Source organism: Numenius arquata, chromosome 5 (assembly GCF_964106895.1).
Source record: "Numenius arquata chromosome 5, bNumArq3.hap1.1, whole genome shotgun sequence".
NCBI lineage: Eukaryota > Metazoa > Chordata > Aves > Charadriiformes > Scolopacidae > Numenius > Numenius arquata.
Window position 1 is genome coordinate 46,331,744 of NC_133580.1, and position 23,678 is coordinate 46,355,421.

A 23,678-nucleotide genomic window follows, 5' to 3' on the forward strand; every position below is an offset into this window, starting at 1 on the left:
CAGGTTACAGGTGCCACGCTCTCCATGAACTAAAACCAAGCATCATTTAGGGGCACTAAACATGTGGGAATATTTTTTTTTTCAACCTATCCAAATTTCTCCCTTATTGCCAAATGTTCAAAAGATTTCTTCCACTCCTTAAGTATTGCTGTGTGCTATCCAAAATTTGTGGCAGATAAGATTTGGATAGATAAGATTTGCAAGGGTCAGCAACACATATTAAACCCACAAAAAAGGCGAAATCCTTTGGCACAAGAGCACAGACTCACACAAACCCACTGGCTGCACAGAACAATCCTGATGTCTGCATGTGTAATCCCATGATAATATTTCTGGATAATCGTGCTACCATGAAAAGAACTTCAGCAGGAGATTATGCTTTCAAATGCACACAAAAGACTTCAACACGCTTTCTTGCAAACAAGGAGTAGCTTACGACATCTCGCAGATTTTTACAAGCACTTTACAAATTGTATGTAAACTGAGATTAAAGTGAGGGTTTACGTGGTGTTTCAAACTAAGTATCACAAGTTTTATTACCATGGCACGGAGAGATGAGCAAATGTTTGATGCATGTGCTGGGAAGGGTTCTTACCAGCTTTGCAAAGTTGTTTTAGATCTTCAGACCATGTTCATCTTCAGTAGGAGGGAAAAAAATCATATTTTTTTAACAAAAAAAAAAGAGTAGACTCATGCATTAAGAGGCAGGGTACTTAATTCTCCGCTGTTCACTACTGTTCCCAGGCTCCAGGAGCATTCATTACTCACCTCCAAACAAACCTTCACTAAAATTAAGATGAAGGATGGCAACCATAAAGTTTAGCAGAGCCCTGGGTTTTTTTGCTTTTCATCATTTATGAGTGCCCCTCTGACACATTTGGTTATTTAAAACACTGCTCGTGCCATTTCCTCATCCCTAATGGCAGTGGGAAGCATGCTGATACCCGACTCCGATTTTTCTTCATTACTTCCAACAGACAGTTGAGGTTTTACTATGACCAAGTAGTTTTGATGTGTTACTGAGCAGAAGACCCAGGTGGAAGCAGAGGATGAGAAAGCAAAGCTCTGCAGCCATGCCCTGGGACAGCACCCCCCCCAACATGCTGGACACAGGGGACAGGGATCCTTACCCTTCTTGGAAGAATATGAGAAAATTTCAATGAGTAGCTCATGCTTGCACATCAGAAGGAGTTTGCATAGAGGGTTGCAACCCTTGGAGAAGCCTTGCAAATGCTCACCACAGGTGAAGTAAAGGAAAAACCCCTGGAAGGTTTCCTGCCCCATCGAAAAAAAAAAATTAAGAGGAACAACCTTTTTGCATGCCAAGTAAGGGTCAGATCAGCATGTGTGGAGGCACCTAAAGGGTTACCTACACCTGCAACAGCTGCAACAAACAGGCCTGCCCCAGTGCACGCATTCCTTCGGCCAGCCAGACTTGCCCAAATAAAGAGTGAATGACAAGCAACACTGGGAGGGCGTGAAGAAGAGCAAATAATTGAGATGAAATGTCAAGTTAATAAGTTGAACGCGAGGAAGACAGGATGGAAAAAGTAATTTAATCATCAGGCCTTGACAGCACAACAACTCTGCTCAGTCTTCGCCGTTAAAGCAACGTGTAAGTGTCACTTTAGGACGTTCTTTGCAAGTATGTTCTACCATGGCTTGTTGCAGAGATGGTAAAGGGGATCCAACCGACAAAACCAGGAGCAACTTCTGGTTCAGTCTTGCCTCCTCCTTCCTTTTTCACACAGGATGTGGCCAGGACCAAAACTTTTTTCAGGTGCAAATGTGCATTGCCTCTTTGAAAACTCTGAAGCTGAGTCTTCTCATGCCAGCTGAGAACCCAACTTTTTGTCTCCACTACACTTAGAGTTTAAATACCTAAAAAACATACTGCTTTAAAGAAGACTCAGTCTTTCATCTTAGATTTAAGAACATACAGTTGCCTGACAGATTAGATCCAATATTACTGGATAAAAGACAAAAGTATATACTGGCATTTTTTCAGCCTTTTAAGCATTAATCTATTTTTCCTTACATTTACTATTAGAGGGCTTGGAGATGCCAAATGGATTTAAATCATTGCGCTAAATGCCTGGCTAGAGAAAAGAAGGTACCACCAGGGATGACCAGCATCTCACTCCCTGGGCACAAAGATTTAAAACCCTTCCAGAATTTATGTTTTTCACTCTTATAAATAAGACTGAACCTAAACCTTTTCTGCCTCATCCCTACACTCAGCACAATAGATACCCACTTACAGCAGCTCCTTCTAAGATCAGCAAAGACCTAGGAACATAAATTTTAGACTATTTCCCCAGAAATACAGTGCAGTATCTGCTTGATAAGCAGCTATTGTTGACAGGAGAAAAACCAGCACCAGGACAGTGATATATCACTACTAATAAGCTGCTGCTGCAAGTGAAGAAGGGTGTTCCTATTCACACTTGGGACGGTTTGGGTTGCATGCTGGCAGATATCAAGTACATCCCCAGAATACAACATGCCTGTCTTCGTTCTTTGGCATTTATTTACCACTGAGGTTGACTTCATAGTATTATTTACACCCCCCACCCCCCAGTTCATTTTTCAGCTTTCCCACAGTGCTGGGAGGAAGAGTCTCTGCTCGCCCCGGGGTGCCCGCCTGGCTCACCAACACACAGAGCTGAGCCTGTGATGGATGTGTTTTCCACCAGCCTCACCTCCCTCCTGAAATCATTAACTGCACCACCCATGGCAACGGTGTCAGGACATGTGCCTTGGCATGGAGACTGAGCTGGATGCCTCCAAGATGTCAACCCTAGACATCACTGCTCCTAGAAAACCCCGCAGTTCACAGGAGCCGCTGTGCTCAACTGGGATGGCTCAGACCTTGTGTTAACTACCCTGATTTTTGCAAGCACATGGTGGAACCAGCGGCACTCCCAAAGGCTCTCCCTGTGCCAGCACCCTGCCAAGAAATGGCAGGGTTATCCTGCTCCCCAGTGCAGCTCCAAACCAGCTTGGTCCCTGCCTGTATTTCAGAAATGCTTTACTTGTCCGAACGCTGCGGTCCCTCCAGCCCAGGAACAATTTATCTAAACTGCAAGATGAGATTTGGAGAGGAAGGCAAAGGATGAGGAATGCAACCATGATCTGAGCTGTCTGCAGAGAAGGGGGAAAACAAACACTTTAAAGTCACCATTAGCTCATTTACCAACTTGACAGAAAAATGAAGAGCTTAAAATCTCGTGAAGCAATTCCAGGAATACCTCTATAGTATCACTTGTTTATTCAAGAGCTTTGCAAACCTCATTAGAAGTGAATTGGATTTGCATCGGGGAGAATGAGGGTCATGGGTGAAAGCTGACAGAGCCCAACAGCTAAGACACCCGTGCATCTGTCCGGCCACCCCCACCAAGCTCCAGCTTGGTCCAACAGTCAGTGAAATAAAGCAATTCTGAGAGTATTATCATAGCAAAAGCCATGGGCTTTTCATTTGAGGCTCTAATCAGCTTGTAAATATATTTCTGGTGATGAATCCCTTTGTTCATGGCCTTTGATCCAACCTCTTTGCAGCTGAGGTTTCCACAACACCTCTCAAGGTGATTCTGCTCTTCCTGTACCACCAAGGCTTCCTCTAGGCAAAATAGGTAGGACATCTAGAGAGGTTCCTTGTGGCAAGTGAAAGAGCAGAGCCAAACCTCTGAAGTTGGCCCAAAGATACAACCAAGGGGCACCTACTGGAGCATATCTCCATGGGTTACTCCCCATGGATCCCACCATATTAATCACACTTCAGGAGATCAGCCACGAAATCATCTCTTTTCATCTGTATTTCATCCTTGTGCAGCAGATTGAAGTCTCCAGGTTCCCAGGAGGACAGGCAGGCACCACGGGGAAGGTCAGCATGGAGGCTAAGGAGCTGGCACTGCTCACGGTAGCACATTTGTTTGAAAATAGCAAATATGTTAACAATTAGGGAAAGGAAACGCTGAAAGGCTGCCTTGTTAATTAAGGAACTTGCTATCAAAGGACTCATTAAAAGCTACTGAAACAGAATGGTTGTTAAAATAAATACCCATTAATCTTAACGTGCAATCAAGAACATGCTGCCGCTACCCACCTCGCAGTGGGGGGAGAGAGGGCTCCTCGGCACACACCTACCACTGACAGAGCCACAGTGGTGGATGAGCAGGCAAGGGCCACTGACCAGCAGGTCCCAGAAGAGACCCAAGGAAGTTGTACCAGGGGCCGCCCATCCCACCACCCTATAGAAGCACCTCTGGCTTCGTCAAAGAGAAATCTGCCAGTGCCTCCTGCTTTTTGCTTCGCCAAAATTAGGTGCAATGTGGTCGCTGAAGTGCAAAGAAAAGTCCTATTGTAGCACCAAGAATGCTTCCACCAACTCACCGAAGAATTAATGCAGCATTTCCATGAAAAACAAAGCCTGACAGGTTTCAAATGATCTCAAGAGTTTCCAATTTTAATTATTTTTATTATTTTGCTATCAACAGAATTCCTTTTTAACCTGCAGCAAGCAGATGTGATTAAGTATATTTAGATGTGCAACTCCATGGACTTCATACAACAGAGAAGTGGGCCAAAAAACCGGAATTCCTCAAGATTAAATGTCCACTTTTCTATAAGCACCACAGGTTGTCCCAACAATTTCAACACTGAATTTTCTGATTTTTCCAATTCATAATACAATATTGGTGAAATATGTTGCAGAAGATGGAAAAGTGATGCTATAATAACTAGCAATTGTTCAGCAGCATAAACCCAAGAATAATTCCAGTGGATACTTTCTGTGCAGGCATGGATGAAGACTTCAGACCCTGCAGACCAGCAGGTGTGGTCTCCTCCTGCCCCAGATGCCTCCAGACTGTCCTTGCTGCTGGCAGCACTGGAGCCCCAAATCTCACTATATGATGGACAAAATCAGTAAATCAGCTCTGCCCACTCTCAAGAGAAAAATTTCCTGGCTTGCCCATGCAATCCTGATTTGCCAGGTTCTCTGATGCACCTTTTTATTCCTTTTTTTTAAAAACAAATTGAAACAATTGCTCTGCAGTCACTGAAGATGGCAAAAAACCCCAAACCATTACCCAGATACATTAACACTTCCCAAACAATGAAAACAAACGTACAATGAGTATTCTGCCAGTTTTAAGAGGTTTACTTAAAAAACAAACAAGCCTCTTATTAATTGCCAGAAATCCATTTCCAATTTTGACAACGTGGGCTTTGTGGGGATTTTTGGTTGGGTTTGGGGTAGGTTTTCTTGTCTTTTTGGTTATTTAAAAAAAAAAAAAAAAAAAGCTATGGATCTGCACCCAACATCTTGCAAATAAAAGTGAGTGTATTCAGGTCAAAGAGGTCCAGGAGCAACAAGTGTGAGCCCTGAGCAAAACGGATGGTCAAAAACATGCATCCCTCTCTGTACTGGCCAAGCCCACAGGCTGGCACAGCAATGCCCACCCTGAGCAGAGTGGTCTCCACAGATGCCCCCTTGGAAGGTAGGAGCTGAGCTAGCATCAATGACAAGCTTGGCCGTACCAGCTTCTATGGGTGCATCTCTGATGGCACAGAGACGCAATGGCACAGTGACTATGGTCCAAAACCAAACCTTGTACCTATAGACCCGCAGGATAGGATCACATGGACCCAGTGGAGGGACAAGAGGCAAGGAAGCTTCCTAAACTGACACCCCTTTTATAGAGGCCTCAGAGCACTGAGTTTGATGGAAAGGTAGAGAAAACACATCCTCCTGTGTTTAAAAGGGAGGAGATGCTGATCTGGAGAACTGCAGGATACCACAGCTACCCCAAGCCCAGATTAAGGCATGAGAAGTGAAGCAACCATATGGAGTTAAAAGCCAACAGCATGAGTGTCAAATCACTGGGAACAATACAGATTAACAAAAACATAAGTTATTTTTTCCAAGTTTAATATAAAAGGATAATCAATGCAGTCTTTCTCCAGGAAACAATTAGACTTGTTAAGTGCTATCTGGTCAGACACCAGCACACATCCCAGAAAATCAAATCCATCCCTAAGAGTTTTAGCTTCAGATTAGGTATCAAGAGAGCAACTCTTAATTAATTAATTCTATTCACTTGGCTTTGCATAACCCTTATGAAGAAGGAGGCATCATTTTTCCTCCCAAAATTTTTGTATTATGGAAAAGGATGAGAGCAGACCAGTTCCTGGATTCCAGCAGGGCACATGCTGTGGGCTGAGCCCTGTCACTTTGCATTCGATGTGACCTGTGTGGGCCACAAGATGTGACTGACTTGCAAACATGAACAGTTGTTTATCGATTTCAGCCACTGTCAAGCTCCGTATTTGATCTCTGGCTCCATGAAGTCATCCCAGGAGCTAAACACTGAAGCTAGTGTGTTGACATACAAACTTGGAAAAAGGTGACTGGCACCAAGCTACAAGTTGATGTTCATGTGGTTTTGAATTTTGCCAAAGAAAAGAAGAAGAAGAAACCTCCCAGCCAACAAGAGAAGGTTAGTGATGAGCAACTTTTGTGGGCCAGGCCTCCTGAGCACAGAGCAATGCCTGTTGGGGAAAGGGATGCTCTTCAGCCTTGGATCCCTCTCAGGTCTTCATGTTACTTGGCAGTTACAAAGTTAAAGGTTTCCAGATGCCCAAACTTATGAAAGGAGAAGCAATGCAGCACACACTTGAGGAAGGCATTTCGAATTCAGTGCACAGCTGGAATGCACTGGAACAGTCAATGGCATTGCCTTCATGTCAACAGCCTCCCTTCCAATGGCCCCAATACCCATCCTGCTACTCACAGTGAACGGGACAGGCATCTATGCCCTGATTTACCAGAAATAAGAAAGGTCTCTTTCTCCCCAGGATCTGCCATCACAGAAATGACCTGACGAACAACAGTTTCTGGTTTAGGAGGAGGACTGATGGTCTGTTCAGGATGAGCTGCAGGTGTTGCTCCCCTTCCCTCTACACCTGAGTACTTGGACTGGGAGCAGAGCAGGTTGTAGTCATCTATGGAAGAAGCTTCACTGCCATTAGCAAAATGCCATGCCTTTCCTGAGCGGAACTGGGATTCTGATCTTCCTTCCCATGACTTCAACAATCCCTATCATGCAATAGCTTGGTTCAAGAGATAGCCTTCCACCACTGAAATATCTCAGGTTCACCATAGTAAACCTATGAAGAGAAACACCTTAAAGCAGTGCCAACTAATACAATTTTGAGTGAAATTTATATTGCGCAAAGACCCACTCACCTAGAAAGCTGACAGTATCTGAAGAGTGAAAAGAACAGTTGCTCCAACCAACCTGGAAGGCCACCATCCTCTGACTGAAGTGGGATTGCTTTCAAACTCATGCGAAAGCTGAGTGCAAGTCCGTGTTTAAGTGGCTGTCTTCCAGAGGTATTTAAAAAAATCGACGGGGTGTCATTTTCAGAAGTAAACATTTACCACTTATATTCTATTTTGAGCTTTAAAGGGAAAACAGGCTGTCACAGATACGGCAGCAAGACAAACACATGGCAAAACTGAACTCCCAACAGAAGCTTAGAGGCAACCAGACAAATAAAAAAGAAAAGGGTAAAAAAAAAAAAAAAGGCAAATACAGCAATTATCCTCACCACACAAAAAATACACCAGGCAGTTACGTTGACCACTGCAGCCCGATACAAAACCCCTCACATTCCAATAAAAGAGGAAAAACCATAACAGTTTGGCTGTGTTGAAGATGCCCAAGGTCAACAGCTAGAGGCTATTTTGGCTGAAGCTGGTGGGAGACAAGCCTGTTGTAGAGATCAGCACAGCAGTAATCACACTGCGGGGTGACCATCACAACCAGCTTCCACAGACAGATCTGAAATGTTATTTTATGGTTTTTGTTTCGGGGTGTTTTTTTGGTCTTTAACCAAATGACAATTTGTCAAGTAACCAGCTCCATGGCAAAGTTTTTCCTACACAGGCATCAAGGGGTCTTGGCACTACAAATTGCATCTTGCTTACAAGCACAAGCAAATACACTCAACAGCAAAAGCATAACTCAAGGGGGCTTTGTAACCACATATAATCGTGGGATCCAGGATAAGAGCATGTACAGGAACACGAGACTTTTCCCTCACTTTAACTGCGCTGTCAGAGTCAAAAAGTGACATCTATTTTATTATTTTTTTTAAATAGGAAAATAAATAAATAGAAGGAAGGGCAGAGGGTGGTGAAGGGAAGTACCTTAGGACACAGCTGTTACAACTGAGCACGGGGCAGTTTCTTTGAAGCCTTACAGCGGCATACACAAACACACAACCAGGCAGAGATCTTTTTGTAGACGCTCAGCAGTTTGCAGCAAAGCTTAAGCTGGGAAGCTCCTACGGTTTTTTTTTTTTTGCATATGCGCATAGGCAAAAAAAGCCAAAGAAACAGAGGATTCCAAGAGTGCATTTTTTTCCTTGCACACCATCCAAATGCATGGCAGGACATTTTTAATTAGCTGCTTTTTCAAAGTCTATAGCATGGAAACAGTTGTGTGCAGAGCCTGGCTCACCCGAAATGAGCAGCACCTGTGTTGGAGCATCCAGCTGCTGCCTGGTCTCTCTCCTCAGAGACCTGTGCATTTCTACCTTCCCACTAGACGTGGGTGGGAAAGCACTCCTGCCAGTCTGGGTTAGGTGTATGACAGATTATGCTTTGAAAAATACTAGGAACTGTATGCTTTATCCTTGTTAGCCACTTGATTGAACTGCAGACACTCTCATTAATCACATAACCGTCTGATCCCGAGTCTCCCACCAGGCTGGAGGTTCAGCCGTTCCAAATCTGATGCCTTCTGCTTTCTTTACGTAACCCTCTTTTTTTAAACAATAACAGATAAAAAACTCCCATCTACCTGCTCTCTAAATACTCCACACTGTTTGGACCTGCACTGCAAATGCCTGCACTGCCTTCTTGTGCTGAGGAACGGCATCACGAGACACGGAGGTGCAGGGATGCAGCTACCAAACCCCATGCAAAACCCTAAATACACGGACAGAGCACGTCACAACAGCTCAAAGTGCTTCTCTTTCCCCCAGAAGGTATCTCCACGGTGTGACTCAACAACCCCTGGCATGGCAGCAGGAAGGAACCCTAAATGAAATTGTACAAACCTGGGGCATTTGACTTGCCACGGTGGCAGTTTGGCAGCCTCCCCCCAGCACTAAATTATTATGTTTTGACATTTAAATGCATTTCAGAGCAAACACTGCGAGCAAACACGAACAACAGACCGAGAAAGGACAGTGCTGTAGATTTCCTGCAACCCCCGGGAGAGAATCGTGCCCTGTGAACCTGCTGGCTGGGCTTGGACAAGGCTTGATGCTCATCAATTTTCTCCTCCTCCCATGCTCACCACTTGGGTCTCCACACAGATCATTCACCTCTGAAAAAGACACCAAGACCCTGCAACAAGAGGTGTCAAGGAAAAAAACATGGTGCTGCAACAGCAGAGGCATCTCAGCCTGCAAAGGAGTTAAATGTATAAGTAACCTGCAGTTAATGAGCCTCTATATGCAAGAAGCATGAAGTAACCCTAATTTTTCTCGGTCCTATTTGTGCCTCCTAAGATGGAATGAGGCTCCCTCCTTGTCCCTGTGTCCACAGGCTGAGACTTTCTGAGTTACTTGACGCAAACCAGAGCTGTGGCCCAACCATGATTGGAGCGCACGGCTCCAAAACTGGAACGAACAAGTGAAAAAAAAAAAAAAAAAAAAAAAAATCAAAAAACCCCCCATATTTCATCCTTCTTTTGTGGCTTTTATTTTCTTTTGTATTCGCTTTGGGAATAACATTCTTTCCATTGGGAAGAGCCTGATTTTCCATTAAATACAAAGCAGCTGCCATTTTGGAAACAAAAACTTGATTAAATACAGATTTTTTTTATTTTTTCCCTAACGCATGAAGAGCTAGAACCACGCTTCTTTCTGCTGATTTATCAGGGCAAAGCATCTGCCAATTATGGCAGCAGGAAGACTTAAAGAGAACAAACTGAATTGCTTCATCTTCGCTGTTATTTTATAATTATAATTTGATATTATCAATAAAAGGGGAAAGATCTCAAGGCTTGCAGCACGGCACACTGCACTCATCCTCACGGCGGGGCCCTCTGGCACACTGACACCAAGGGTCTCTCACCCTTCACACACACATGGATGCTCCAGATTCCCCATTTACGCAGATTTCTGCTTGCCGAGACGCCGAAGGAAGGGTCGGCATGTTGCTGTGACGTACGGCTGCCTGTTGGAAACGCAACTAATCCATGACTTAAGATCCAGATGTTGAACAGACTGGAAAAAAGGATGAGCTCAAAACAACAAAAAAATCCACCACCCACTCCATTTCTACTCCATGAGCCATCAAAGCCCAATTCAGGAGATTATTTTTTTTCCACGCAGAGCTGATTACTGAGTGACCAACACATTTACATTTTACCAAAATCTAAATCTTACATGCAATTTCCATTTTCAATATTGAGACGTTACAGTTGAAAAAGAGAAAGAAAAAAAAGACAGATGGTGAAAGTTGTAGAAATTACTGTCGTCTTGTTTTTCAATTAACCCATAGGGCTATCCTTATTTATTGCCATTCATGAAACACAATGAAGAAAGACCATGGTGAAATCCATAAGGATCTGCCTTTTTAAATGCTTTGCTTGCTCTCTTTTGCCATTACATCTAACCTAGACTGCAAGATCCAGGGAGAACATATCTCTGTGTAAAGGCACTCCTATGATGGTCACAAAACAGTATGTCCTTAATTGCAGCCACTTCTACCATACCAATAGCACTCAACCGTGCTCAGGCGGCTATCAGCTCTCAATGATGGCCATGAGCTCCTAACGCTTCTTTGCGCAACCTCATTTCAAGTGATCTCTGCACAAGGACCCCAAAGGACACTGCACTTGAAGGTTCAGCTCCTCTAGGGCAGGTGGGCCTCCTCCCATGGGTACGTTAAGGAAGATAGCTGGGGCCTTTGGAAGCAGATGTGGTGTTCATTGATGTTCCTTTGCACATTCACAATTAAGAGAAGCCTTACAAGATTTCAGGTTGCCAGTGGATGAAATAAGAGGAAAGAGTATAATTGTAAAGTCTTGTTTTGCTTAAATTTGAGCCTAAAGGGGGGGAAAAAATACCCATACTTTAACTTTGTTTAGGTTTTTAGACAGTACAAGATGGGGCTCTGGTGCAGGAGGTGGCAGGAATGTTTGGATTCCTTTCGCTGAGGATGGATTTTTGGCTGCCAAATTCCACGTACCGCACATCTGATTCTTTCTGTATGTATGTGCATGCAACAGTAAGCATAAAATAGCTTTATAAATCCAAGTTTGTAAAATAAAAATCAAAGCCAAACATGCCAAGGTGACTACACAAAAGGAAGCAATACCTAGGGAAGCGTGCACACCCTGGTTTAAAGGATTTACGGGACTGGGCATTTTAGCCTCAATTAATTTTCAAAGTGCTGAAAGCATACAAGAAACCATGTAATTACAAGATAACTTGGCTTACCCAGATTTGAGTTAACTAGTGCTCTTGGGTTAATCAGAGGTCAGGCTTCTCCCCAGCCAACAAAGCTAAAGCCACTGTATTTGAATGCTTTGCTCCTTGCTTTAAAGCAACCATTATTTCTTGTTTCAACGCCTTCATTTGGTAAGTATTTGGGATTTTAGAGACACTTGAGAAGACCAGGAAAGTAAAGCACAGCCACCAGACTGCAGCAAGGTGGGCAGCATGGGACCACACAGCCATGCAAGCACTGCTCCAGTCACCAGCCCGTTTTGTCCCCACCAAGGCACCCTCATTTTAAGGGTATTGTGCCCAACCTTCAGGGCAAGCTGGTCCAAGCAACCCCTCACGAGACTCAGATCATCTCGGGAGAGCAGAGGAAGCCCCCTGAGGACCATGTAGGGAGGATTCTGGACACCACTCATGCCCTGTCCGTATATGCATCCCAGGCAACTTGCTTTTTTTTTTAATGTGTTGTCTATATCTACAACACCAAGAAACTTCCAAGATTAGCAGCAACTACTTCCCACTGGACGTTTTAAACTCCATTACAATTACTCCTTTGTCCTGCTATTTTGTGCAATCAGATTTTTATTTTTCAATCTCTTTTAGACAGACAGATTAGTGATTTATTTCTACCAATTAATACAAACTACCTAGAGAACAGAAAATTAGAGGGGTTAAAGGAAAATTGGATCTGTTGCAGTTAAGAACAAAACCAATAGCAGGCTCGCAAAGTCCCACCATATAAAGGGATTACTCCATTCCTGACCCTTTCCAGGGGACCTCCAGGTATTATTTTTCATTGATTTACCTTAATGAAACTAATGCACCCCTCTCCATAGGAAGCTGACTCCATAGCTGTCTAGGCACTGGAATCAATTAAAGAAATAAATACATCTGGCTTCTAAATGGTTGAAAGCCTTGAAAAGCCAGAGGCAATACCAGTTTTTGCATCTGTCTCTCTTAGGGTACACCCTAAAGACAGACACCACGCAGGATGGCCAATATTCAACACCGCTCCTGGAAACCCACAACCATGGGAGGATACCCGAAGCATCCCTGTCTGCTCCCTGGCAGCGCAGGCAGCTCCTGCAGCCCTCCCAGCGACCGAGCCATGGCTTTGATGGAAGCTGGCCTCAAATTGCTTTAACAAGGCTCTTTCTTTCCAGAAGCTGGCGTTGATTTGAGACCTCGATGTTTACTTAGAAACCCCCAGGTGCCCAGAGCCTGCAAATATTCAAGGCTTAGCTATGCTCAGTTTCCAGGAAAAGGGGTACACGCATCCAACCGCGGTGTGAAATATCAATACTACCGTGGCAGCTCAGCATTAAAATGAAGAGGAGGGGTTAAAGGCGGAAAAGCAGAAGCTGGGGTAGAGGCAACGCCTCCGTGCCGGCTGCATCTCACACCACACAATCGCATCGAGCAGGGCTGCACCGACAGAAAAATAAGGCACGCTTTGCTCACATGTGCCTTGACTTGCAGACATGGGAATAGAGGAAACAAGGTAGCTCGAGAGCACTTTGTTTGCGATCTCTCCAGGGAAATGCCACAGCTTTTTCTCCCACACATGAAACAAGCAGAAATGACAACAATTAGAGAGGTTCACTGAACCAGAAGGCAGGTCCGAAAGGTTTCTTTTGCTTTCTTTGTGCTAATTACCCTAATCCAAATAGGGGAATAGAAAATGGCAAGAACACACACTATTTTCTGGATAAAATACTATTCTACCACTCTAGCTGGAGGGAAGGCTTAGTGGTCCAAGCCCTGGCTCAGAGCACTTAGACCACGAGGAACATCAGGCTGAAATCTCCATGAGATTGTCTGAACAAAATATAGGGAGCAAGGTGGGATTTTACAAAGACCTTTTCTCTTTCAAGCAGAGGTTGAAGATCTCATCATGCTTTCCCTATAACAGGCATTTCTCCTAATTACCCACACATTTAAGAATGCACGGGGGATAAAAGGAGCCAGTTAAACACAACATGCTCTAAAAGCAACAATTTAGCAACGCTACTGCAACAGCACGCTTGTGGGTAACATGTCTGAAAGGAAATCTTTTCCCCTGGTCTCTTATTTACCTTATTGATTTAAACTTCTACTCAATCTTTTCCTTTCCTCCCTTCCAAGGCTAGAGGACCTCTTCTGGTTCAACTCACCCTCTAATATTTGAGGTGCGAGCACAGCAGACCAAACGCGCATGACACGCAGTCTTGTACTCACCGACATTGTAGAATGGACATCTACATCCCCCTACAGAGGACAACACAGGGAGTTTAAAGTCAAATGCAGAAGAGAGCAAAGCAACAGCGAGAAAGGCAGAGAGGTAGACATTGGTCATTGCCCATAGGTGTCTACAACCTATCAATGCTCCAACCAAGGCATCAGCTGCTTGGAAGTTGGCAGAGTATTAGAAAAGAAAAATATGGGCTCTTTGAACCTGGTGTAAGAAGGGTGAGGATGAAATCGAAGTACCACAAGACCACTTTTATTGCTATTAAGTATGCTCTACAAGTCAATATCCATGTGTCTCAGCTCTCTCATCTGTAAGATGGAGGTGAGGGATGTCAAACCCTACCAAGTGACACAGGGATCAGCTCAGGCAAAACTTGCTCAGCCCTTCTGAGGGAAAGGGGATGTTATCTAAGCACAGACAGGAAACCTTGTGCAAACCTAAAGAAGGCATCTTCAGTGCTCATATGATGTTTTCATGATGGCTATATTTCACTTGGGTCCCTCCCAACGTGGTCAAGGCTGTCGTTTGTGCAAAATTAAGGGCATTTTACTTCCATGCACAGTGCTCTGCCTTTTAAAATATTAGAGGGATTTGGGTATTTTTTTAAATAAAAACATTGGTAATCGTTCTCTTTAAAAAGAAAATAAACACTTCCAAAGCTCTTTCTATCAAAGCAAGAGCTGTCATGGCTGGCATATTTATTTGCAACTGGGAAGAGATGCCAATACGGTGAATAAGGCAAAAACATTGCAGGCAGAGCAGCTGCAGTGTTCGCACGGCTCCAGCTGAAATCTGTGCCTGCCATCTGGCAAAAATAAGCACAAAGGGAAAAAAAACCAACCCAAACCCCCCTTTGCAGAAAGTTCACGCTGAACTGCTCAAGATGGCAGAGGTTAGAGTTTGTTCGATCGCTGAAAGATTGCTTCCCCTTCCCGGGTCAGCATCACCTCTTGACCTGCACTGATTACCTTCCAAAGGAGGTTATCAAGATACAAGACTAACAGAGGATTAAAGGAAACTTAAAATAAAAACAAAATACCCCCCCTCCCCTTCCCTCAACTCTGCTCCCCTCCCCCAAGAAAACATCCTTGCTTTGTTAACCTGACAGTTCACTGTAGGTGTTGACACAACCCTCCATCTTTGAGAAGCTTAATGTCAACAAATCAGTGTGTTTGGAGTAGCCCTGTCAATGCGATTTACATTAACTTGTCTAACAAGAAATAAAAACAACAATCAGCCATCAAAGACAAAAGACTTTTTCAGTCATTCTTTTAAAAGTATTATGCTGGAAATGTTAATTTTTGAGGCCATGGCCTTTTACTTGCTGAAAACCAGAAACCACCTTTTTTTTTTCCTAAAATACATTTTTTTTCCCTAAAGTTATTTTTCTTAAAAGAAAAAAAAAAAAAGTATTTTCTTTTAAAGGAGCCCGAGCATCCCATGTTAATAAGCTCAGCAGTAGCAATAACCCACTCTCCCTGGTTAACGCAGGAAGAGGGCAGCCTTGAAGCCAAATGTTAATTATGCTTTGATTTCCACCAGCGTGTTATTTGCTTTGAGACATTCTGGGCACTTAGCAGAGCATTTTCAAATTGTGGCTCTAAACCACCATGAAAATTTCACGCAGCAGTGGTATGCACCAAAACCCTGTTAACTTCACCATGAACTTTTCCACCCAGCCAGCACATGCTGTATCCACCAGCATGCCCTACCCAGCTGGGGACTCAGTGTCCCAAAGTAAAGCTGCAAAATGCAAACCGATTCCAAGGATTCCTAATATCAAGCGGTTTCCACCATCTCTCACAATGTCTACTCTGATGCTTTAAAGGAAAAATTAGAGATTGCAAGTCCTGCTTGAACACTAGAGAAAGTGGAGGCTCTTTAAGCCACTCCATGAGCTAGGACTAGCTTTGGTCTAGGTTACTTTTCCTCCCTGTGCAGGGCAGTTGGACCAGATGACCTGGTTGCCCAAAGAGGTTGTAGGTGCCCCATCCCCGGAAAAATTCAAGGTCAGGCTGCAAGGATCAGCAACCTGATCTAGTTGAAGATGTCCCTGCTTATGGCAGGGGGGTTGGACTAGATGGGACTAGAAGGTCCCTTCCAACCCAAACTATTCTGTGATTCTATGGCCTCCAGAGCTCCCTTCCAACCTCAACCATTCTGGGATTCCCCTCAATAAATACAGGAAAAATCCAGCCTCATGTACCCAAGAAGGGAGAAACAAAACCTAGTGCCCAAATCTTGGCTTGGGAGTTGCCTTTTAGCTCGCTCAGCATCTCTGCTCTTCTTCACCCCCTCTCCGAAACGTTGACTTGAGTCAACCAGACCTTTCAAGGTCGTTTGATCTGCCTTGAAGCAAGCTGGAGCCTTGACCCCAGAAAGGTTTCCTGCAGATGAGCAGCCCTGTCCAAGACAATGGGATTACTCACACCCGTCAAGTTAAGGAGCTGCCTGCATTTTTGCAGGCTCAGGACTTTCGGCTCTGTTCTATTACAGGACAGCACTTTTTGTTGGTGTAATTTTAGCACAGTAACTGCCGACATGCCCAGGCTGAGTTTCTTTGATCAGCAGGTGAAGGTTTTTCTTGGTGTAATTGCTGTCGTGACAAAAGGTACGTGAGTAGCTCAGCTCCTGCCACTTAGTCATCTCCTGAGATTTCCACTCTTCTAAAAAACTGCTGCAAGTTCAAATACTAGCAGAACACTTTGCACTTCCTTAAAATTATAGAATCATAGAATTGTTTAGATTGGAAGGGACCTTTCAGATCATCTAGTCCAACCATCAACCTAGCACTGACAAAAACCATCACTAAACCACGTCCCTAAGCACTATGTCTACCCATCTTTTAAATACCTCCAGGGATGGTGACTCAACTACTTCCCTGGGCAGCCTGTTCCAATGCTTAATAACCCTTTCAGTGTAAAAATTTTTCCTAATATCGAATCTAAACCTCCCTTGGTGCAACTTGAAGCCTTTTCCTCTTGTCCTATCACCCATTACTTAGGAAAAGACACCAACCCCCACCTCTCTACACCCTCCTTTCAGGGAGTTGAGAGCAACAAGGTCTCCCTTTCTCAGCCTTCTTTCCTCCAAGCTAAACAACCCCAGTTCCCTCAGCCGCTCCTCATAAGACTTGTACTCCAGAACCCTCGGCAGCTTTGTTTCCCTTCTCTGGACACGCTCCAGCACTTCAATGTCTTTCTTGTAGTGAGTGGCCCAAAACTGGACACAGTACTCAAGGTGCAGCCTCACCAGTGCTGAATACAGGGAGACAATCACTTCCCTTGTCCTGCTGGCCACACTATTCCTGATACCAGCCAGGATGCTGTTGGCCTTTTTGGCCAACCTGGGCAAAATCATGTAAATTCAATGCAAAGGTACCCGATTATCAGCTCTGGAAGAAAGGGGCATTTCCAAACCAGGAAAGGACACGAGAACAGGAAAGGATGGTGTTGCATGGAGTCAACTTCCAGGAATGAGAAGATGCTCCAAGGATGCCTCATCCAAGGATGGTGCGCAGTTATTTACTCTTCTTCATGAGCTACTAGAAGTGTGGAAATCCTGTATTTTATAGCTGGACAAGGCTGCAAACTAATTTCGAACAGGGCAGCAACTCCTCTTAGATTGTAATGCTATGGTACCAACGATTTGGGCTGGATTGAGACCAACTATAGAAACAGCTCTACCTTGCCACTAGCAATCCCACAACATCCTCTTTTAGTTATTATTCACCCTTTTGGAGATAGCTCCTTTCCTTCTTGAACCCCTCTCACTCTTTCCTTTCACAAATGAAGCTCATCCCACATTTTTGGTGCTTTCACAAAGATTTCCATCATTTTTTCTGCATTGCTTTAGACAGATGTGGGTTTCTACATGCCTTATCTCCTACATTTCATTTAGCAAAGTGCAAAAAAATTAATGTTTTTCTAAGTAAGCCACTGGAAAAAAGGCCCTTGAGCCCCACAAGAGCAAATCAGTAGACATCCTAAGGGAGCTGGGTGCCTTTTTCATGTACCCTGATTTTTTCTGACTTGCTCTCACACAGCATTGCCCTCAAGGGTACGTGGGGATCTGCCAGCAATGTTCAATGACAGCATCTTCATTGTACTCCTCTAAAGGAAGAAACTCCAATATATATAAAAAAAATCCCAGACCTACATCTCCTACAAACCTTTAACCAGATCTACAGCTTCACAAATCTGATTGGGGCATCTGATTTGACTTGCCTCCCCTGTCTCTCAGGGCTGTCGGGAGGATCAGTGCTGTGCAATGCTTTGAAGATAAAGTGCTCTGTGTGCGCTGGTTGAAGAGCACTGGCACATTAGCTGGCACCTCTACCACAGCAAACTGCAGACAACCTTATCGGCTTGGTCCTTTCTAATTCAATTTTGGAAGAGAAAAGGCTGCTTCGATCTGTCTCGGTCCTTTTTAGACCAATTAGCTGCCCTCTCATTCTCCAAAACAATTTTGACTCACTCAAAAAGGAAACATTAATATTTAAGTAAGATAAATCACTCCAGGTCCATCTCGTAAATCATTGTGGGCATCTCTTCCCATCCTCATCTCTCCTGCTAGCCATGCTTCATGCTCTGGTGGAAAGATCAAGCTCCCTGTCAAACTCCATTACTTGCTTCCATAAGTACTCCCAGTACGATTTGTGGAAGTGATCTGCAGGTGATAACCCATCCCTGTGTGGCCACATCTCCTTTTTTAAGAGGAAATCCAGCAGTTGAGGAATCTAGCCCTCTAGAATTTCCTCCAAACTCCAGAGGGCACCTGCCCCATGCCTGCTTGCATGGCCACCAGCCACACTGCTCAAGGCTGCCAACGGAGGGCATGTTTTGGCAATAAACCTGGCCCAAACAAGAAAATGGGCAAAAGCCCTTCCAACCTCTCTGCACAGGATGCAACAGTTTACTTGTAAGTTTGTTCCAGTGATGAGAGCCAAGAAATCACCTTCGCCTCAACAAACACATCCAGGTACAGAGAACTGGGAAAGCCACTTTCGTTTCTCTTTTGTGGCTTCTCTTATTCAAAGCACATCAATCCTCATTTCCATCCTGCTACCAGATCTTCATGCTGTGATAGAGAAGGCCAAAGACATCAGTCATGCAGAAAACTGCAAAGTTTTGGGGCTGTAACACCTCCTAAACTGGCTCTGGAGTGCTTGAGCATCCTTCCAGTAGAGCAATCACAACAGCACAAACAAGCAGAATGTAGCGAAGGAAACTGCTATTGTGTATTATTAGTCTTTTCTTCCTGTTTATATCCAAACTCACGAAAGATGTCCAGTGTGTGCTGCTGTACTATAACCCTGGGCACCAACTAACAACAAATAAGTAACAGTCAAGTAAAGAAGAAGGATCTGAAGTTGCTTTTAGGACAAATACAGTGTTCAGTGGATTTGCTATTTCAAGATACCTGTCGACTGAAGATACTCTTAAGTATATATTCATACAGCTCATAACAAATCTTATTTAAAGAAAAAAAAGCTGTTCGAGCAAAAATGAAACTCCCTGATGGTATTCTTTTTCCTATTCAACAGGACACTACTCAGCCAACTGCAAAAACCAACATAAAAAACGTTTTTTGATCACAATAACAGCATAAACACAGGCATATTTTAGACAGCAGAGAAAAGAAAGAAACATATGCTGCCTTCCAACAGAGCAATATCTTGATATAAGGCATCCAGTGACTTGACAAAAATTTGGAAATGTATCTGCAGTTCAAATAATAGACACCCTTACACTGGGATCTCTTAAAAAATCTTGAATGTCCATTAAGCTGAAAGTTAACATATCTAGAATATAGGTGGCTAGTGAATTATGATCCTAATTCTACATGGTGGACTACGATATTTCCCTTGTTCACGTATAAATAGACTTGCAATTACTTGGGGAGACTCATGCTGAAGTCCAGCAACGTGAATTAGTTTGCTCTTAAAAATAGATTTGTTATTTCATAACCCTTGACAGTCCAAGGCCCCGTGTCCATCACACTCCATAATGCTTGAGCAACCATTAGTTTCAACAGTGCCACTGGACACCCATGTGCTCCCCAGACAGAAAATGGAACAATTTGGTGGAGGTAGCTTACCGGGAGGTGGGTGAACACAGCAAATGTGCTGCGTAGAAAGCCAATGAGATCTACAAGGTAGTCGCTGGCTTTGCTGCCCGGCTCCATGGCCATCCAGTCGTAGTCTGCCAGCTGCAAGAACTGGTCTATCTTCTGGTTCAGGTTAGTGTAAATCTCTTCCTCAGCTGCATGGCGGGCATCCTGGGAAACAAGACCACGTTACATGGGATGGAGCCTCCATATCACAAGTCTACACAAGCAATAGGATGTGAGACTGACCCAACCTTTAGCCCTAAAGGTAGCACAAGACAAAGTGTCTGTAGGTAATTACACGCTCAGGTTAGCTCAGGCTGGTGAGACGTGCCACCAGGTCAGTGGCAGACAAGATCAAGCCGATGTCTGCCTCTGATGCAACCTGGGGACCAGGAGGACATATCTAGTGCAGGACGGAAGAGAGAGAGGTGGGAGAGGAATGTCCCATATTGAAAAAGCTTGAGACCCACCAAACTGTGCACACGTATGGGGTGGAGTAGCCTCCCTGCCAGAATAAGGGTAGGAAAACTCACCCTTTAGATGATGCCAGAAGGGACAATGAAGGGACTTGCCTGGGGACATGGGGCCTTAGTGTCCTGCTGAGTTGTGCCAGGGGCAAACCTCACCTAACCAATTCCCCACTGTTGCTCAAGTTCTTGGCACTGTTCCCATCTCCTGCTCTCCAGCCATAGGACCCAATTCAGACACCCCAAAGTTTACCCAATTATGGGCTTAACATTTCATAGAAAGTATCTGTGTGGACACTCTTGGGTTAAGATTTAAAGATTTAAAAACTGGGAAGTCTAGCAGTTTCTGCCAGCCCTGACTTTTAGGGGATAATGCTACAATGAGTGGAAAGATACAGAAATATAAGTTCTGAAAATCTATTCTGCTCTTGGGTGAAAGAGGAGAGCTTGCATTCATGGCCAGACGTGTGTAACATTGTACAGCACTCAAACAGCAAAATGAAAATTCATTAAAAAAAAAAAATCAGGCTTTTGTTTAAAAGCTGTTTAATCCTTTAAATAAAAAGTATGGCAGTCACAGCCTGTAAATTAGGGTTACAAATGCTCCAAAGGACAAACCCAAAAGCTAGTCTGATGGCATAAGCTTCCCAGGACATGACAAAATTACCTTTCAGCTCAGCTTAGCTCCCCACATACACACATCCACACACGCGCTTTGAAAGCAGATATTCTCCAGCCAAACATCAACAGCAACTCCCTGGAGGTAAATCTATGAATCTACCAGCCTTCTCACCTTGAAGGTTGTGGTCCCATAGAGTTTCGTAGTGTGGACAGTTTCTGGAAGTACATTAGTGATATTGGTTATGAATTCCTCTAGGAACTTGCAGGATTTCTCCAAATGGGTCGTATTTATAATAATCTGTACAAGCTGCAAAGGTAAAAAAGGTATTGAAAGATGGTGCTCCTGAAGCCAGGGACGTGCCAGGTTAATGGATGCCAATTTGTAAGAACTTCTGGCATGAAAAGCTGATGCTGTATAAACACACTAAGCTTTGCTACATGCTCAAAGGCTCTCCTCCTTTAACAACATCAGAAACTTAAATAAAAGATAATTTGGGGGGGAAAAGCATTTCCCATGACAGCCACTAATACCACAAAAGACCATTTTTTTTTAATGACTTTCCTACATTCAGCTGTCAGTCAGGGCTCATTTCAGCACAATTCAAATGCAACAGGCTTTAAAAAAATGCCACGTCAAATCACAAGTATTCTGTCTGCTAATGAACCCTAAATAACCTACATCTTGAGTGGTACCAAACAACATCATACTAAGGCATTTAACAAAGAAACCAGAAGGTTTTACTTTTCTGAGGGTGGTGTGGGTGAAGAGCAGATCTCACCCTGGTATCTTCTCGGTTATCATACCCACCATTATCTGCAATTTTCTTAATGCTGTCTTCTCAGCTGCCTTCACATGGCACTATTTTGGGACTTTAAAGGAACCTACAGAGTAAAAGCCTCTGCTGAAGTCAACCAACCCAAACATTTACAAACCAGAGGAAAACAACCCAGGCTTCCCCTTTAGGATCGCTGACTTGGAAGAATCATTCATTCCTTAAGCAGATACTTTTTTTCCTAGCCAATTGCCTTGAATATTTTCAAGGTGCAACATAAGCTATAACAAAACCTTTCCAAATAACATCTAGCTTGGATACCATGCCAAAACAGTTCTTCTACAGACACAGAAGGCATTATAATGCTCCAGACTGATATAATTTAATTGCTGGAGTACAGCATGGCAGTCCACAGCTACCTCCTCTAAAGAAATTATTTTGAAACAGTCACAAATCTTCTGAATGAGATGGATTAATCACTGGTTAGAGTGCTGTAGGCACAGAAATACTGAAGTAACGCTACAAAGATTATAGCACCCAACTCTTGTTATTGGCAGATGACATGAGAAGGGGCAATAGTCACAGCTTGAGAGGTTCATCTTGGATGTTAGGAAGGAAAAGAGTCATTAGGAAGGTAGTGCAGAACTGGAACAGGGTGCCCAGACAAGCTGTGGGACCTTTGTTTTGGAGAAATTAAAATTTGGGTAGAGAACGCAATGGTTGATGTGATATGAGTGAGTTACAATCCCACTTCCACTGAGAGGCTGGGTTAGATACTTCCAAAGGTCCCTTCCAACCAATGCTTCTGTGATTTCAGTCAGGTTTTTGTTTTTAAGAAATCAAATTCTAGTCTATTTGAACTCCTCTCGTTTTGTACTTGGACCCTGAAATGTATTACACAAGTAACTAACAGGTCTCTGAAAGGTATTACATAGGGCTTCTCATTTCTGAATTCCTTGGTTTAATGCTGTTGTTGATTTTTGCCTTCACACAAGTGCTTACTTGTTTTCCTTTCTTGCGTCAGATAGCCCTAGCATCATGATTGTGATATATTTTTCTCTAGTTTCAAGTTAATTAAATATTAGATATTTCCATCTGTGCGAAATTCCTCCTAAAACTCTTCTCTGATCGTCACAACTTACTGGTCCAGATCAGTTATTGCACTTGAAAGGCCCGATTGCTTTGATTCTCTTCCACCACTTGCTACGAGCTTTCCTGCTCCCACTCTGACCCCTTCAAGTTCCGATCTTCTCTTGAATTCGGAGGGGCAAGACCTTCTCATTGGAGTATTCAAATGAAATATATAGTAGAATCTTTTTCCTCTCTTTTGTTGAGGGATGTCAGGATTATCCAAAACACCAGGATTATTTGGAGCAGACTTCAACACCCACTGTTCAGAGGTAGCCCCAAAAAATGGCAATGAAAAATAAATTATAGAGGATAACAGACTGGGAAGGTTGGTACACAGCCTTGTATTAACTTGTTGACTGCTTGGAAAATGACGCCGGAAAGCCCAGAAATGGATGGTGTTGCTTTGTGCAAAAATTAAATCTGGGCAGTAACAGTTATGCAAGGTACTTAAATACCTTCTGCAATCACTTTTGACACCAGGGCTACGCTTGTATATGATCTGGGACCCTTCAACGCATCCTTTAATTCCTATGCTTCACACAGTCACATCAATGTCTTTTCTTAAGAGGGGATGATTTTTCTCAGAAGAAAAATGCTGCGTGCTGCCATTTGGACAAACAGGTCACTGGTTACACAAAGAGAAGAGGCGGGAGGGGACAAAGACGCTCAAAGTAGTTTTTCTTACACGAAATTAGAAAAAACCTGATGGTAGAGATAATCCCAGGAGAGCACTAGTTGTACCCTGGTAAGTGGTAAGGAATAAGAGGTTGAAAATATAAGAGATTCAGAGATGAACATCAGTCTCTGAATATACTA

General features: G+C 43.6%; 1 protein-coding gene across 5 annotated transcripts in view; it reads right to left on the reverse strand.

Moving 5' to 3' along the window:
- The window catches only part of EXOC6B (exocyst complex component 6B), a 305,171-nt gene that overhangs the window by 80,873 nt on the left and 200,620 nt on the right, over nt 1-23,678 (reverse strand). For 3 of the 5 annotated variants that reach the window (XM_074147109.1, XM_074147108.1, XM_074147110.1), the window contains exons 17-18: nt 21,131-21,265; nt 19,859-20,038 (exon numbers count right to left, since the gene is read on the reverse strand). In XM_074147109.1, the coding sequence (XP_074003210.1) occupies nt 19,859-20,038; nt 21,131-21,265 (315 nt within the window). The remainder of the gene's footprint in view (nt 1-19,858; nt 20,039-21,130; nt 21,266-23,678) is intronic. The other 2 variants (XM_074147112.1, XM_074147111.1) reach the window with 1 other exon arrangement.